The sequence below is a fragment of the Danio rerio genome, chromosome 24 (assembly GCF_052040795.2).
Source record: "Danio rerio strain M-AB ecotype USA chromosome 24, GRCz13ab, whole genome shotgun sequence".
Lineage (NCBI taxonomy): Eukaryota > Metazoa > Chordata > Actinopteri > Cypriniformes > Danionidae > Danio > Danio rerio.
The window spans coordinates 6,042,678-6,061,215 of record NC_141044.1 but is presented as its reverse complement, the minus strand read 5'-3'; the positions used below and the strand labels follow the sequence as shown (position 1 = coordinate 6,061,215).

Genomic DNA, 18,538 nt, shown 5'->3' with positions numbered 1-18,538 from the left:
TAAAATATCTGATTATTTAAGTATTTTTACATTTTATTTTAATTATTCTAAATTAATTAATTGAATATAGATATATGTTTTAGTTATAATTAATTATATAGTAATTTTTTTTTTCTTTTCATCTTAGTCCCTTTATTAAGCTGGCGTCACCACAGCGGAATGAACTGCCAACTTATCCAGCACATGATTTACGCAGCGGATGCCCTTCCAGCTGCAGCCCATCACAGGGAAACACCCAAATACACTCATTCACACACACACACACACACACACACTACAGTCAATTTAGCTTACCAATTCACCTATGTCTTTGGACTTTGCACCCGGAGGAAATTCATGCGAACACGGGGAGAACATGCAAACTCCACTAAGAAACGCCAACTGACCCAGCCGAGGCTCGAACCAGTGACCTTCTTGCTGTGAGGCGACAGCACTACCTACTGCGCCATTTATTATATTTATTTATTATCTTTTGCTGTTGCTTTAGCTTTATCAATTTTTCAAGGTCCCCTATAGCTCCTTTCTGGGGGCCCTGGCTCCTGCTAATGAATGAATGAATGAATATGCAATGCCATGCTGTCAGGGACATGTGATTAAGGATAGACGGAAAAGAATAAGTGAATCGCTTCATAAACGGCTCATTCCAAAGAGTTGTTCAAAATGACCGATTCCAGGAAATGAGTCTTGTCATCGCCTCGCTTTCATACGCTGTTGCCGAGTGAGCGGAACTCTGGGAATTGTAGTGTTTCAATTCATCTAATAACGTGGGACGGGACGCTTTGATGTGGTCATTATTTGCTATAGTGTAACTTCGGCGTCTAGGGCGCAGGAAATTATCAAGCGCACATGTTACTTTAGAAATACGCGACAAAGCATAGCTTAGCATTTTAAAAGTTTGCAGTCAGCGACGGTTTTTATTATAAACTCTCTTGGGTAAGCTTGCCACGGTGAACTTCACTACCCAGGATGCCACGCGTGCGGCTGAACGGTTGTGGGTTTTGTAGGATTTAAACACTTCTGGGCTTGGCTTGACAAAGCAGTATCGCTTTCAAAAAGAACTACAATTCCCATTAAACACACGTTGAAGGCTTTCGTATGTTGACTGTCAGGTACGTATTCATGAGGTCGTAGTCTCCAGCACAGCAGGTAGAGCAGCAAATGGTAAAGTATCTAATGCTCGTGCTCGTTTTAACGTCGTCTTGACCATTTATAAAACACGTCCATCTAAAAATACCACGTTAAATACTGTTCGCTGCACTCTCCGTCATGTCTTGAGTGTCCTTCAGGATTTGTGTACACATAATGGGTGTTTGTAGCTTTGTTTACTTCTTTGGGAACAATAAACTCTCTCGTTAACGAAGGGTTATATAGCATGTAGGTTTACTGCAAATGTACTGTCACCAATACATGACATACATCTGTTAATAGGTAATGTCTTGTTGCTGCTAGATTTGATTCGGATCTTCTTGAAGCGGTTAGATTGTCATGATGGAGGGTGACAGCAACCCGCTCTACGAGCAGAGGTTCAACGCTGCTGTCAAAGTCATCCAGAATTTACCATCAAACGGTGAGCACTGATTGGTCAGCCTTTTAGGCAGTTTGTTATTGTGTGTTGTTTTGCAACTGTGGACGCGACCCCTCACCTACACGTATTGATGTCTGCAGTTTCATAATCAAATTAGACATGATCGCGGGCTTCCTGGTCAACGCGATTAACCTACATTCAGCAGGGCTTAGGTGCTGAAATGGGTCGTGTGTACCACTAGCCCTGATCTCTCTGTGTGTGTGTGAGTGAGATTGGTGATCTGGTTTCCTGTGATTATTACCCTATAATGGTAACATGCAAGAGATCCTAAAGACTTGCTTTTTTCAGTAATATAACAAAGGTTTTTTTTTTAAACAGAAAAAAATATGTTTGTAAAATTACATTATATGGGTGTTTAATATATATATATATATATATATATATATATATATATATATATATATATATATATATATATATATATATATATATATACCCATTTATTATGTACACTCACTGGCCACTTTATTAGGTGCACCTGTCCAAATGCTCCTTAATGCATATTTCTAATCAGCCAATCACATGGCAGCAACTCAATGCATTTAGGCATGTAGACATGGTCAAGATGATCTGCTGCAGTTCAACTCGAGCATCAGAATTGGGAAGAAAGGTGATTTAAGTGACTTTGAACATGGTATGGTTGATGGTGACAGACGGGCTGTTCTGAGTATTTTAGAAACTGCTGGTCTTTTCACGCTCAACCATCTCTAGGGTTTACAGAGAATGGTCTGGAAAAAAAATATCCAGTGAGCGGCAGTTCTGTTTAAATGCCTTGTTGATGCCAAAGGTCAGAGTAGAATGGTCAGACTGGTTCCAGCTTATAGAAAGGCAACTTTAACTCAAATAAGCACTATTTACAACCGAGGTCTGCAGAAGAGCATCTCTGAATACACAACACGACCAACTTTGAGGCAGATGGGCTACAGCAGCAGAAGACCACACCGGGTGCCACTCCTGTCAGTTAAGAGCAAAAAACTGAGGCTACAATTGGCACAGGCTCACCAAAATTGGACAATATAAGATTGGAAATACATTGCCTGGTCTTGTGAGTCTCGATTTCTGCTGCAACATTCGGATGATAGGTTCGGATTTGAAGTCAACAACATGAAATCATGGATCCATCCTGGGTTGTATCAACGGTTCAGGCTGGTGGTGGTGTAAAGGTGTGGGGGATATTTTCTTGGCACACTTTGGGCCCTCTAATACCAATTGAGCATCGTGTCAACACCACACAGCCTGAGTATTGTTGCATCCCTTTATGACCACAATATACCCATCTTCTGATGGCTACTTCCAGCAGCATAACACGCCATGTCATAAAGTGCGAATCATCTCAGACTGGTAACTTAAACATGACAATGAGCTCACTGTACTCAAATGGCCTCCACGATCACCAGATCTCAATCCAATAGAGCACCTTTGGGATGCAGTGGATTAAGAGATTCGCACCCGACAAATCTGCAGCAACTACATGATGCTATCATGTCAATATGGAGCAAAATCTCTGAGGAATGTTTCCAGTGCGTTGTTGAATCTACGCCATGAAGAATTAAGGCAGTTCTGAAGACAAGAGGGCATCCAACTCTGTACTAGCAAGGTGTACCTAATAAAGTGGCCGGTGAGTGTATACAGTATGGAGTACACCCCATTTTGAAAAAGGATATTTTTATCCACTTCCCAGTCAATAAATAGGTAGTATATTTAGGTACATTTGAATTAAACTCATTTATTAAACGGATGTATTTATTAAAATAATATTTTAGTCACCAAACATATTTAGAAATGGAAATAGAAAAATACTACATTCAAATACATTTAAATTTATGCAAAAATATTGCAAAAAATGACAAACTACAAAATTTTATATATTTTTTTGCTTTTCTTAATTTTTGCTCTTTCTTTGTATGTAATATTTTTGTTATATATATATATTTAGATGCACTTCAAACACACACATGCTGATATCAAAATATTTTGACCCAAATATTTAATTATTTGACCCATATCTTATACCTAATGTATTTATTTACTAATTTATCAGTTTATGTAGGTATGCATTTATGTATGTTTTGGGACAAAGATCTAATGTGTATTATTATTATTATTATTATTTAATGATAATTTAAAAACTTTTTGGTTTGTTTGTGTGTTTAGGTTCGTTTCAGCCATCCCATGACATGATGCTGAAATTTTATAGCTACTACAAGCAAGCAACACAAGGCCCCTGCAACATTCCTCGTCCAGGATTCTGGGACCCCGTGGGCAAAGCCAAATGGTACGGAAACTGCCAGATGTACATATTTATAAATTTATAAAGAAATATTATATGTATGAACACTGATATGAGGTGTAATATATATTATACACTGATATAAGTAGCTGAACAAAATGGTCCCTTTTGAAGAGGGTAAACACTATGCACACTTTCAAAACACTGCTCTGTTTGCTTTAGCAGCAGTCGCGCTGGTTCATGGCTCAACCAATACTGAGAGTTTGAGAAATCAGTTTGAGATCTGTCAATATTTTTGCAGGTACATTTGTTGGGACTATTGATGCAACAATGAACCACTTCAACTTTAAATCAGTCTAAATTATGAAGATTAATGCGAATGACCTACTGAAAGCGAACTGTTGGTCTGTGAGATAACCATTACACCTATATTTGTTTTATTAGTAACTTTTTTGGGGGGTGGCACTGGTAGTTTTGTGATTTTTGTTTTTTATTTATTTTTTTTCTCCCTATCTGCAAAAAAATATTTGAAAATCAGTCCCTGTAGGATTTTGCTTAGACATTTTTTATATGCTGTTCTTAGCATAGCTTAGAGTTTTGAAAATAAATATTTCTATGCATTTCTGAGTAAATCTTGACAATAGGTTGCATTTAAAATGCATTTTTAGTTATTAATTTTACATTACAAGGCCAAAACTTTTTTTTTTCTTAATGACATGCACAGATAAATTGTCCACCACAAAACTGGCATGGTGAGCTAACAAAATCATGTGGTACAAATGTTTTTAAATTGTACTTTAAACAGAAGATTTCTATTAAACGGTTATGTCCCTTGAAATAACTATCTGGTCACCAAACATCTTTAGGAATAGAAATATACATTAAAATGGAAAAAAGTTATTGCAAAAAACAAACAAACAATGATTAAACTACATATATAACTCATCAGTAGCTTCTCTCTGACTTTTCCTGTTGCTTGTGTTTAGGGATGCATGGAGTTCTCTTGGGGAAATGCCGAAAGAGGAGGCAATGGCGGCCTACGTGGATGATTTGAAATTGGTATTTTCTTAAGCGGTGTTTAAGAATATAGTAAAGAAAATTCTAAAGTAGTTTGTTGTGGTTCTGTTGTAACTTTGATTTACATTTGTTGAACAGATCCTGGAAAGTATGCCTGTTTCAAGCGAGGTAGAGGAGCTTCTGCAGGTCATCGGACCTTTCTATGAGCTCGTGGATGAGAAGAGGAAGATAACGCAAGTGTCCGATTTAAGCACAGGTAAATGAACCAACACTTTTTGATGAATCAGCATTCGATATGGTTGGATTATGGTAATGGGGATTTTTAAAAACATTTTTATGAATAATGTGCTTAAGATGTTATTTCACCCTAAAATTCTGTCATTATGTCTTACTACAACCATAATCGATTTGTTCATCCACACTACTTTAGATTTAATATGGGACTGTTTTTGCTAGAAAAAAACAATACATTTTTTTTCAGTATTCATATTCAGTACTTTAGTTTGAAAATCATCGATCTATGAAATTCGATCAATATTTATTTAAATCAATATTTATTTATAATGCTTACATTTTAGTTTTAACTTGGATGTTACCCTGAGTGAAAGCTTCAAGTAATTAAATTTTTTAGCATGATTAAACATGTTTAACCATATTAAAATAATAATTAGAAGTACTGTTAGCATATTTTAACATATTATTAGCATGTTACTAAGGTGTTTTAAAACATTGCTAATTATTTTAACAATGTGCTAGTAGGGGTGGCCCTGTACACATATTTTAGGATTCAGTTTTGTAATAATTGGGGAGATGAAATGCGTAAAAATGCTGTTCATCTTGCAGAGCGATCACGTCTCTGCAGAAGTCTTGTTTTAAATGGATTACTGTTATTATTTATCATTTAAAACATTGAGTGATTTGAAATTTGGGGAAATGTACTTTTAGGGCACGTGTCCAGGCCTGGATTGGCTAATCGGGAGGACCGGGAGAATTCCCGGTGGGCCGGTCCGTTTTTTGGCCGCGAGGGCCGGTGTCCCTAGCTGCTTGCACTCTCAGCAGTTGCACTTTTTTCATTTATTTGTTTATTTGACCATAACCTCACTCTTTTTATTCATTATTTTGCCGCAGCTCCGCTCTTTTTATTTATTTTCTCGCAGCCCCGTGAGCAAAATGCAGCCCGCAGGTTAATGATGATCATGACTAACCTGCGGGCTGCACCCCATTCCACCCCAAACAGCGGCACCATAGTGAATATTAATTAATATTGATGAATATTACACCTGCTCAATGAAAATCAGATGATTCACTACATTAATGAATCTGACATAACTTGATCAGAAATCTAAAAAGGGAAGGGGGAAAGAGTAGGGTAAAAAAAGCGTAGACATCAATAGCAGCAGATATAACACATAACAGCACCATCGTGGTCTAGTGGTTAGCATGATACGTTACGACGCCGCCGAATCGAGTTCGAACCTCACCAGGGTGTAATATATTTTTTTCATTTTCAGTGTTAAGACATAAAATACTGTTTGGGTTACTTATGTAGGGGTACATATTTTTTTGTGTGACGACCATTAAAAAGGACTGGATATCTATAAAGAATTAATTTTCTCATATTTATGAAAAACATTCGAAGTTCTAGAGCAGCTGATAATAAAGACTTAAATAAAATTCACATAAATAGCACTTTTAACTTTTGCTTTGATCGGAAATCATTGAATTCATGAAACATTTCTGTTAGACTTTCCACAAAAACATTAACCAATGCAACCGTGCTCACCATTAATAATAAATACTGTTTGTTTAGCAGCATAATATAGAATCATAGAATGATCATAGATAGATCTCTGAAGGACCAAGTGACACCTATTTTATTACCTATTTTACTGTACATTTGGCGTTGTTTCAAAAACAAAACTGACCCATGATGGTAATGAACATAACTCTAGCATTTTGTCTACATTAATGAACTAATTACACATTTGTTTCATGCTCAGCCCGCTTGGAAAGGTTTGCTAAGCAACTTGAAGGCAAGTGATTAGCAGAGTGTTCTCCCAAAGGCCTGCACCCTTAGTTCATAGTGCCGTAGTCCAGCAGTTTCCTTTTGATGCCTCCTGTATGTATCCTCTGCTATTAAATGGTGTAAATAGCATTTGCTGTCCAGGGTTATAGTGCTACTGTCAGAAAATCTGGTTAAAACACAGTAAATGTATTTATTAGGTGTTCCAACATATTCTCTTGTGTGCATGTTGCTTTCTCCAGGCTTCGGGAACCTGCTATCATCACCGCCCAAATGTGTCACAAAAAGCATCATCAGGACAATGGAGATGAACGGTAATTTAGAAGGTTATCCTATAAAAACTGCAGAAACGCTGAAGGTGAAATCAATAGATCTGGAGGACAGAGAAGATGATGATGATGAGGATGAAGAAGGGGAGAGAGATGAAGTAGAGGAGTTTAAAGAGGTGAAAAAAGGTAAATTATTACCATTTCTCATAATTGAAGTCCACCTAAAGCACCTTGAAACATGCAGCATTATTAACGTTTGTTTACTCTATGGTGATGGCATGAAAACAACTGATCTGCATTGGTGCAATTTTTGAATGCTTACATTTTAATAATAATTCATTGAATTTAAGTAGCGCTTACACTCAAAGCGCTTTACACATTTTGGAGGGGAATCTCCTCATCTACCACCAGTGTGCAGCATCCACCTGGAGAGGAGACCATGTGATCATAAGTGATGGCCATCATGGCATAAGTGAGGCCATGATGGACAGAGGCCAGTGGGAAAATTTGGCCAGGATGCCAGAGTTAAACCTCTTTTAACATGATTAAACTTGTTTAACCATATTAAAATGTATTAAAAAATTGGATGTACTGTTTACATTTTTAATATTATATTAGCGTGTTTCCAAGGTGTTTTAAAACATTGGCAGTAGTTTTAACAAGTTGCTAGTAGGGGTGGAGCTCAGCTGTACACAAATTTCAGGGTTCAGTTTTGTTATGATTAGGGAGAAGAAAGGCATAAAAATGCTTGTCGTTAATATATTTCGTTTTTACACAGTGTTGTGCATGAAAATAAATGTTTACAGTGTCAGTATAGCTACTCTAGCCTTATATAAAGTTGAATATAATGCAAGAAGAAACCTGATAATGACAAATGTATGATTTTACCAGTGAAAACAAAAGGTCTAATAATGGTGTCAATAACAGATGACAAGCATATATATCTTAAACATAATAAATCAACTTTATGATTATGAATGGTTATATTCTGATGTCATCATTTTACTGTAAATTAACAAACAGGACATATTGAAAGTCTGTTCAAGTCCACCATAATGACTGTACAAAATGTAGCATTTTAAGCAACAGTAGAGCTACACGTATGCCTAATATTATTAGTGTTGTTTTACCATATCATGTCACTTAAGAATTATAAGGTTCTATCTGACATTTTTGTCAAAATCGAGTTATTGACATATTCTTAGTAAATGACAACTTATTGTTTACATTTTAAGACTTTAAAAACAAACAAACAAAAATGTTGCACACATACTGTTTGCATATTGATTGCAAAAACTTTGAAGCTTAATATCTCAAAATCATTCCGAACGCAGAGAGAACCTTATAATTCCAAGGTGACGATATGTTTGAGAATTAACAATAATAGTAGCCTACTCATATTAACCTTTATTTTACATCTTAAGAATCGTGAAAAAGAATCGTGATCTTGATTTTAAGCAAAAACAATTGTGATTCACATTTGAGCCAGAATCATGCAGCCCTAACAGCATCTTTACAATTTTCTTTCCAATAAACAAAACAAGATCCACTCCTTAATCCTCCCAGCTCACCCAGAAAAACACCCACCTCACCCGTATATTTTGTACTTTTGTTTGGCTGAGAACCCAGCTGAGATCGATGTGCATGCTTCTGTGAATGTTTTAAAGGATAATAATTCAACGCTATTTTGACATAAGCTACAACAACTACTTATGGCCCTGAAGACCATAGCAATAATAATTAATTTGCTTTATTTCAAATTGTGATTATTTTTTTATTTGATTTGTTTTTCAGCATCACAACCGAAGAAGCGGGTTTCAGCAGGGAGACCTAAAGGACCGGTATCTAATGGCAGTATCAGCCAACATAAAGGCCTTAGCAATGGAACGCACGGGTCGAAATCTGATCTGAACAGACAGGAGTCAGAAGAAAACACTGAACACATGAACCATGATGGAGGCATGGTAGAGCTCAATGGACACCTGAATAGTGAGAAAGACAAGGAAGGTAATCACTTAACGTGACTTCAAGCATCCTTTTAAAAGTAAGATGTAGATGTAGGTGGGCAATTCTAGCCAATCACATGGGGAGTCAGCGTTAACGCTTCTCATTTACTTTGAATGGAGTGGCATCAGGGGTTGCAGAACTGATCTGTTGCCAAACTGAATTGCTAACACTGACGGCCTGTGTGAATGGGGTGTAAAAAATTGCCCCTAGTTACTATTCCTTACAATAGTTTACCATTGTAGGTTACTTGAAGAAGTGAATGAATGAAAGTGTTTAATTCTGACACTGTGTGCATCAGGGCGAATGCTGATTTTGCATAGTGTGTGCTTGCTGTATAATAGTTATTTAAAATTATAGGATTAAATGAGCGCACTTGGCAATATCCACAATAGTTTTGGACTATTAGTGTCCTATTTAGGTGATAGGGGGTAATTTCATACACTTACCAAAAGGCTATAATATACCAAAAAGCTGAGTATGATCAAGGTTAGAGCTAAATTGCAGGAAAGTGCATCTTTGGAGGCAAGATTTGCTTAGCCATGGTCTAGAAACTACTACTAGCTGTAATATTAATTTCTTTATGTGTGAAACAGAAGATGTGTCCAGTTCTCACCATGTGGCCAGTGATTCAGACAGCGAGGTGTACTGCGACTCTGTGGACCAGTTTGGTGGAGAAGATGTAAGTAGATTGCAATTAACATGTACATTATGTTTTAATTTTGGCACGTATATTATGCACAATTGTGTTGGTTTTGATCCTGTAAGATATTTATTTTACTTAGCGCATTCTTATGAAGAGATTTTTCCTAGTGTTCATTCATATACAGTTTGAGAGTTTGTAGATAAAAAAATAATAATTGTAAAGCATTAATATGATCCATGTCTCTAGTATACATTTTCTCGCCATGGAAAAATTACAGCAACGAGGAATTTGCATGTCTGCACCAAACACGACACGACCGGAACATTTAAATACCAGCCACTCATTTAAATAACAAGCACTGCACTCCCAACGAAATGGTAGGGTCATTAATTAATACATATTTAACCTATTTACCAATATTAAAAGTATTTTTAAACCGTTTTGTAGTTATTTTAGTTATTATTTATTATTTATTTATTAGTTATTAGTTGTAATTATTTTAGTTTTAAACATCTGCTGGTAATAAATGTCACATAAAATAGTGTTCAAACTCGCATTGGTAGCATTTAACACTGAATAAAGCATAGTATTTTTTACCTGAGGTGATAATTGTCATAGATGGTTAGGACAAAAACTAGTTTCAGCATGAAAAAGATACCTTTTATCGCATGTCATGGTGCCACGTTGCAAGCAAGCAGGAAATGTAACTGTAAAGACTAACAACCAAACATTATACTATATTATAATGACAGTTAAAGCTACATTTTTATAAACAAATTTTACTTCTTCCTAACAAGTACCAATCAAGTAACAATCAAGAATGCATGCTTATATGGTGTCATGCCTTTGCAATCAAAAAAAGTGATTACCGTATTTTCTGGACTATGAGCGCTACTTTTTTTCTAGGTTTTGAACCATGCGGCTTATACAAAGGTGCAGCTATTCTGTGTATTTTTTTTCCACCGCTAGGGACACTATAACCGGAATTAGAATCAAAAATAAGATAGACGAAAAATCAATGCAAAGAAAAATAGACTACGCTAATTTTCTTTAGCAGATAGAACACGCACGACAAATTAATAAAAAAGCAGCGATCATGAAAACAAACTCCATTCCAGCTGTGATTCCTGGAGTTACAACAAAGTATTTGCAGCCACTTGACATCAGTTTGAATCGGGCATTTAAAGGTGCACTCCGGGTTGAGTGGGATGACAAGTGGTGCGAAGTCTTTCACAAAAACCAGCCCCATGCGAAAAGCATCCTTTACTGATGTCTGTCAGTGGATCCTGACAGCGTGGAGTGCTGTGAAAGAATCCACCATCACCAACGGGTTCTGAAAGGCTGGACTGCTACGCGAAGAGCTAAATTCACCGGAGGATGACAGTGAAGCAGAGATCAAGACTGATGTGACGAAAAGCTTCTGAAGCTGTTCAACTGCGACACTGAAGAAGACGACTTAATGGGTTTCAGCGAAGACGATTAAAGTGACTTGTGGTTTCAACACTGGAGAAATTAAGCTAAATCAATATTGGTTATTTTCTCTTGGTTCTGTTACATTTTAATCAGCAAAGTTGCTGCCGTGTTAAAAGACACTGTTCGCAAATACTCTGTTCAGGTACATACAGTACGACAAACAGTTTCAGTACAAAATCGTTCTGTACATGCAGTAAATGTAAAATTTTTCAACATGGATATCTGTGGCTTATAGCTCAGTGTGGCTTGTATATCTTTTTTTTTCTTCAAAAAATAGAGCAGATGTGGCTTATATACAGGTGCGCTCTATAGTCCAGTAGATATGATATAATGGAGGTCAATGGGGCAAAAACAGCCACCAACATAATGAAAGGGTAATAAATTTGCCAAGAGTGTATTGTTGAGTTTTTGAAAATTTGCAAAGCATTTTCCTAAAATATGTGTTAAAATAAGATTTGTCACCAAAAAGCATTCCATTTGCTGAAACACAAAGAATATTGTGGCCAAATTAAGACTCAAAATAACCTCAGAGTGGATAAAAACATCCCCAAGAGCACACTAGGGTTAAGAGAATTGTGATGATGACAATCATTTCAGACCCTGTATTAATTAGCATTGTCCACATGTGCTTTTGTTCCCGGACAACAGGGTTCCGAGATACACATGAACCGCTCTCTGGAAGTGTTGGAGGAGAGCCACAGCACACTGTCCTCCACAGGAGACATCAGATCACAGGATGATGAACTGCTGGGACGAGAGGAAGGCGTGCAGCACGGTGGAGAAGATGGACGGGGCAGCAGAGGAGGAGCTCAGAGACAGGGACTTCCTGTCAAAAGAAGTGACAGCTCTGTGGTCAGGAGGGGAAGAGGTACAAACCGAGCTGCCAGACAATGTAGCGATCATATATATACAGTTGAAGTCAGAAATATTCGCCCTCCTGTGAATTTCTTTTCTTTTTTTAAATATTTCCCAAATGATGTTTAACAGAGCAAGGAAATTTTCACAGTATTTCTGATAATATTTTTTCTTCTGGAGAAAGTCTGATTTGTTTTATTTCGGCTAGAATAAAAGCAGTTTTTCAATTTTCTAAAACCATTTTAAGGTCAATATTATTAGCCTCCTTAAGCAATATTTGTTTCGATAGTCTACAGAATAAACCACTAATATGCAACGACTTGCCTAATTAATCTAACTTGCGTAATTAACCTAGTTAAGCCTTTAAATGTCACTTTGAACTGAATACTAGTATCCTGAAAAATATCTAGTAAAATATTATTTACTGTCATCATAACAGATAAAATAAATCAGTTATTAGATACGAGTTATGTCTAGAAATGTGTTGGAAAAACTTCTAAAATCTATATTTGTAACATAAGTAACGCAGTTACACTGACTTTAGTAACTGTAATTACACAAATTTTAACTGTAATTCGTTACATTACTGCATTCCTCAAAAATGTAATGAGAATACAGTGCTACTGTGGAACACTTTACACCAAACTCTAGTTGGCAAATATTTGAAAAAGAAAAAAAATGCACAGGAGGGCGAATAATTTTAACTTTAACTGTATATTAAAATCTAGGCAGCCATGATTTATTATCAGAGCAGGAGTCCTGAAGTAAACTCTGTCAGTCTTCTGTTAATGATCTCCAGAGTGTTGTTTGCATCTACTGCAGCTGGTTTGTCTGTGTATCAGGGTCCAGGTCGCCTGCCTCTGGCTCTGGGTCAGCGGGACCCCAACAAGGCAGCGGGGGAGACGGGGAGCGCTGGGGGGCGGACGGACCCATGACGGAGAATCTAAACGAACAGATCATCTGCGCTCTGGCCAGGCTGCAGGACGACATGCAGAGCGTCTTACAGAGACTGCACACGCTAGAAGCTCTGACAGCCTCACAGGTTACAAACCCAACCCTCACCTTTCACTCTGAACAACACTGATAACAGATTCAAGCCCATTAACACTACAACTGACAGCACGGGTTGTTGTATACTTGCCTAAAACCACCTGCAGGTTAAATATACACATTTATACCATAACTGTTTGATATTATAAAAAAGGGATTATGTATCGGTTTATACAGTATTTAATGCAAGTACATTAGAAGTAAACAAAAAATGAACAATAATCCTTTACTTTTTCAGTGGAGGAGTAGTTGAATAACAGTGATTAGTTATGGCTCATAAAATAATTATTGTTTTTTATATTTTTACTTCATCAATCAGAGTCGCTCATGTCATTCAGTGCCTTCAATGTCTGTTTGACATCCCTAAATTGCCTTTTTTATGTCTTGAGACTAAAACTGATTGCCTCTATCTCATTGGTTGAAAGTACTAAAACAACTGGCAGGATAAGCATTAAAATGACTGCCACTTATAGTTATAAATGCCCTATTTTTATTTATTTTTGCTTTAATCTAAGCAATTTATTACAACAGGGTAACTACATTTTCTGGTTGAGGTACAAGATGTAACACTTTTGCCGTGTGTTGTTTCTCAGGCCCGGTCCTTAGCGCTGCCTTCAGACTACCTGACAACACCTGCAAACAGAAATAAGAAGGTAGAGTCATTTTAACACACTGAGTAATGGGTTTTAAGAGTAAATTGTATTTTTTAAGGAATTGTAAAATATTGTAAAAGTACAATGCGCCTATCATTTCTGCATGATTTCAAGGTGCCTTCTAAAAACAGCCGATTCTCTCATGCTGCGTAATATCATTCCGCCTGGTGCATGCATGGTACAGCAGCAGAGTTTCTTGACTATTACGCCAGAATGAGAGTATAGTTTCTAGCAATATTGGCCTAGGAAACAATCATTTTTCATTTTCCATGTTTTATTACATGATGTAACTACATAAGACTCAAGCTTTAAATGGGAAATGATCAAAACTATTTTTGGATTTTTTTTTATTAAATGCTAATGGTCTAATCCGATTCAGTTCATCATGCTAAGCTAAGCTAAAAGTGCAAACAATCAGCTGACTGGATTCAAAAAATGGTTCGAGTCAACTGTTTAAGTCTAGTAGACTAGACCTAGTCTAGACTAGTCTAGTATTGAGCTTTTTTTTCTTGCTTTTTTTGAAGGTGCAGTGCAGTTCCTTTAAGGTGAACATTTAAGTTGTGCAAATTAATCCATTTAAGAAAAAAAAAACTCTGTGGTTTGTTTTGGTAATTTTAAATCAAAATCTATACATTTGCTTCTGCTCTAGAATTGTGGTCCTTATCTTATGATGTCAGTTTGATGGGTTGGGTGAAATATGCTTAACCACACCCCAACACCTTTTTTAGAATTGTAAACAATGTTTACAATTAGTTTAAAAACATCTGCACTGCCATTCGCTTATTCGCTGAACAAATTTCAAAATATATCTAATACATTATTAGTTTAAATTAAATTGTGAGGAATAAAAAAGACACGCACTTAAAAAGAAATGCACTTAAGGACACATACAAAAAGTAAGTTTGTACAGGAAAGTACAAAGGAAAGTACAGATACTTCTGTACAGTAAACAAGGAAGTTATTTTAAAATCTTACAGTCCCGATCCCAGAATACTATTAATAATAATTTTATGCACTATGCCATGGTCATAGAATGTTTGCTGATGTTGATTTTTTTTCCTCTGATAAATATGAAATATTATTATTATTTACTCTCTCAGAAGCCGTCCTGGTGGCCTTTTGATGTGTCTCTTGGAACTGTGGCCTTTGCTGTGGTTTGGCCGTTTGTGGTGCAGTGGCTCATTCGTGTGTATGTGCAGCGCAGGAGAAGGTAAACCATCAAAGCTGAAATACAACACATTATCAATGGTTAGATACATTTTGAATAAATTCAGTGGTGAAATACCAAATAAATCCAAATAGTAAGGATGGGACAATAAATTGATGCATTGTGAATCAAGAATCTATTCTGTGATTTTATAAATGCATTGCGTTTCTTTCTGAATCGATTCTGCGCTTAGTTTTTACCAACAGATTTTACTGTGTACTTTACAAACAGCCAGTTCACATACCACTTGAACCGAAAGTAATCATTATGTACCATCTGCTGTTAAAAACTAGCCTAGAGCGCTATCTGCTGTTTAAAAACTAGCCTAGAGCGCCATCTGCTGGTAAAAACTAGCCTAGAGCGCCATCTGCTGGTAAAAACTAGCCTAGAATGCCATCTGCTGTTTAAAAACTAGCCTAGAGCGCCATCTGCTGGTAAAAACTAGCCTAGAGCGACATCTGCTGTTAAAAACTAGCCTAGAGCGACATCTGCTATTAAAAACTAGCCTAGAACGCCATCTGCTGTTTAAAAACTAGCCTAGAGCGCCATCTGCTGGTAAAAACTAGCCTAGAGCGACATCTGCTGTTAAAAACTAGCCTAGAGCGACATCTGCTATTAAAAACTAGCCTAGAACGCCATCTGCTGTTTAAAAACTAGCCTAGAGCGCCATCTGCTGGTAAAAACTAGCCTAGAGCGACATCTGCTGTTAAAAGACTAGCCTAGAGCAATATCTGCTATTAAAAACTAGCCTAGAGCGCCATCTGCTGGTAAAAACTAGCCTAGAATGCCATCTGCTGTTTAAAAACTAGCCTAGAGCGCCATCTGCTGGTAAAAACTAGCCTAGAGCGACATCTGCTGTTAAAAACTAGCCTAGAGCGACATCTGCTAATAAAAACTAGCCTAGAACGCCATCTGCTGTTTAAAAACTAGCCTAGAGCGCCATCTGCTGGTAAAAACTAGCCTAGAGCGACATCTGCTGTTAAAAGACTAGCCTAGAGCAATATCTGCTATTAAAAACTAGCCTAGAGCGCCATCTGCTGGTAAAAACTAGCCTAGAGCGCCATCAGCTGTTAAAAACTAGCCTAGAGCGCCATCTGCTGGTAAAAACTAGCCTAGAGCGCCATCTGCTGTTAAAAACTAGCCTAGAGCGCCATCTGCTGTTAAAATCTAGCTTATTATGCTGTCTGTTGTTAAAATTAGCATAGAAGGCTGTCTGTTATTAAAACTAGCCTAGCTGTTAAAAGCTAAGATCAGAATTGATTCCAGAGATAACAATGATGCATTCCAAACATCTCAAAATCGATCCACAAAATCCAAGACGTGAATTTATCCTCCCAGCTCTCTGCCTAACAGCCAGATCTGCTTGTAAAAGTGTTGATGTTAAACACTTGTCTTGTTGCAGAAGAATCAACTGAAGCGAATCTCCTGCTGGTTTTCTGGAGATGCTACGTGTATAGGAGGAGGGAGGAGGCCGTGTTTTCTGCCTGTCCTGTAACTTTTGCACTAAGATGACGACTCTAAGAATCCGCAAATGAAAAGACAGACTGAATGTACGGCACTGCAGCTTACCACAACTTTTCTTTTGTACTTTTTTTAATGCAACTAAATTGACAAAACCCTAATTTAGGTCATTTAAAAGTAGAACTGCAGTTAACAGACATCCATTATTAAGGGCATTACAACGTTCACGTCAAATATATACCGTTCAATGTCCTGCGCACATACAGTAGCTGCTAATTGTCGTTAATACTGTAGCAAAGCGTAAGATGCACTTTATAGGTGATTATTACTCCGATTCTTGGCACAATTAGGACCTTGAATCGTAATGCAACGAAATCAGGACCACCACAATTGCTAGTAATGATAATAGTAACGTTTTTTATTATAAGATACATGTTAATATCTAGACTTGGGGTTCGCTCAAGTGAAATGCGGTGCTGATCAAAGCCATGAATGCTTATGTAACTGACACTTTCCTTTGCAAATGTGTAGAGAGTTAAGTTCTTTGTCTGCTTAATATCAATGATGTCTCACATATCTGACTTAAGAGTGTGTGGACACTGCATATTAAACATCACTGCATTAGATGTAAAATATTGAAGTGCTATTTAATTAAACAAGCACACTTATCAAGCAAAAAAAATCTGCTTAAGTGCGTTTTCAAAGGGATAGTTCACACAAAAATGAAAATTCTGTCATTTTTTTTACTTGCATTGTTTATTTCTTTTGTTGAACACAGAGAAAGATATAATGAAGATTATTAGAAAAAAACAGCCATTGATGGAGAAATTTTAGTTCCTACTATGGCTACAATGAGTTTTTCCTCCCAACATTTGTGTTTTGAACCACTTAAGTGTAAGGAAATTCATTTTTGGGTGGTCTATCCATTTAACGAACACTAGCGTGACTAAAGTGTGCTAATATTTTTGGGATCGACTGTATTTTACACATTAAAACATTTCACAGTAGGTTACTAATGTTAATTTATGGCTGCGGTGAATAATCGAACGCTAGTGTAGGGATTGTTTGCATGTGAAATCCAAAACCTTTTGGTCAATGTTTGCAGGGCTGAGATCGAAACTACGTGGTTGATTTGAAAAGCACTTTGGATGAACGTGAAGAAGGTGAAATCATCTAGGTAATGTTCAAGGCTGAAATCTAACGAAAATTTTACGTTTTTTTTTTACTAAACCGAGAAATGTGAGCGTTTTGTTTAATTGTAGTTTCTGTAAATTAGTCGTTAATTCCTTTATTAATTGTATATTAGAGATGTGCAAATATATATAAACATGAAAAGGTCTATTTTAATTGTACTATACTATAATGTAGCATATTGTTCATGTCTGTAATACTGCTTCGATTCGTTCATATATCCGGAGAGGTTGTCGATTTAATGCTTTTGTTTGTATTAAACACACTTAAAAATCACTGTAGCAGATTCTGCGTAAATGTGAGCTATGCATGTTTGGCCATTGTCATAATACACGTCAAACAGTATGTAAGACTTGACCATCATTAAAAGCTTTTGAAAATTCTCATGTTGGACGTTGAGTTCGTACTGTTCCAGTGTTTTTTTTTTTCGTTTGATAATGGCGATCGAAGCCCGTTAGAGTTGAACGTTACGCCCCATTTACATGGGGCTTCAGCGTCAATGCTTGACTGAAGGCGTGTCTGAAGTTGGGGCTAACACGATCGTCATAGCAGCGTCAGCCAATAAAATTCAGTCAGCAATAGGCCACTGTCTAGCTGGTGTATTTGCATACAGCAATCTGATTGGCTGACGCTTCCGTCGGCGCTTGAAAAGTTGAGCTAGTCCCAACTTCTGCAGCGAGCAACGCCTTTGAAGCGGCACGGACGGATCCTCAATGCAGTTCGGGAACGCCTGACGTCACCAATTCAAAGTAAATGGGAAGTGTTGACGCTGACGCCCAGTGTGAATGGGGCGTTATTGTAAGACAAGCGTATTGCCGGTACGAGGTTCCACTAGCACATCCCAGACAATATTGTAACAAATACTTCAATTTCA

General features: G+C 37.0%; 1 protein-coding gene across 33 annotated transcripts; it reads left to right on the top strand.

Moving 5' to 3' along the window:
* The first annotated feature begins 1,078 nt into the window (after window positions 1-1,078).
* Window positions 1,079-18,047, top strand: acbd5a (acyl-CoA binding domain containing 5a). 33 transcript variants are annotated; one of them, XR_015524468.1, is made up of 15 exons: window positions 1,101-1,146; window positions 1,450-1,567; window positions 3,740-3,860; window positions 4,802-4,874; window positions 4,971-5,088; window positions 6,833-6,865; window positions 7,098-7,310; window positions 8,919-9,131; window positions 9,725-9,810; window positions 11,896-12,115; window positions 12,945-13,144; window positions 13,746-13,805; window positions 14,906-15,493; window positions 15,554-15,887; window positions 16,129-18,047. XR_015524468.1 is itself a non-coding variant. In XM_087308655.1 (14 exons), exons 2-14 carry the CDS (start codon window positions 1,486-1,488, stop codon window positions 16,425-16,427), a joined length of 1,539 nt encoding a protein of 512 aa, XP_087164781.1. In that variant the 5' UTR covers window positions 1,079-1,109; window positions 1,450-1,485; the 3' UTR covers window positions 16,428-18,047.
* The last annotated feature ends 491 nt before the right edge of the window (window positions 18,048-18,538 follow it).

Excerpts from the sequence above, each read along its gene's own strand:
- acbd5a (XM_087308647.1), top strand. The coding sequence starts at position 1,486 with ATGATGGAGGGTGACAGCAACCCGCTCTACGAGCAGAGGTTCAACGCT. Across the intron at positions 4,875-4,970 it reads ACGTGGATGATTTGAAATTG|ATCCTGGAAAGTATGCCTGT; the intron begins GTATTTTCTTAA and ends TTTGTTGAACAG. Across the intron at positions 9,132-9,724 it reads TAGTGAGAAAGACAAGGAAG|AAGATGTGTCCAGTTCTCAC; the intron begins GTAATCACTTAA and ends TGTGTGAAACAG.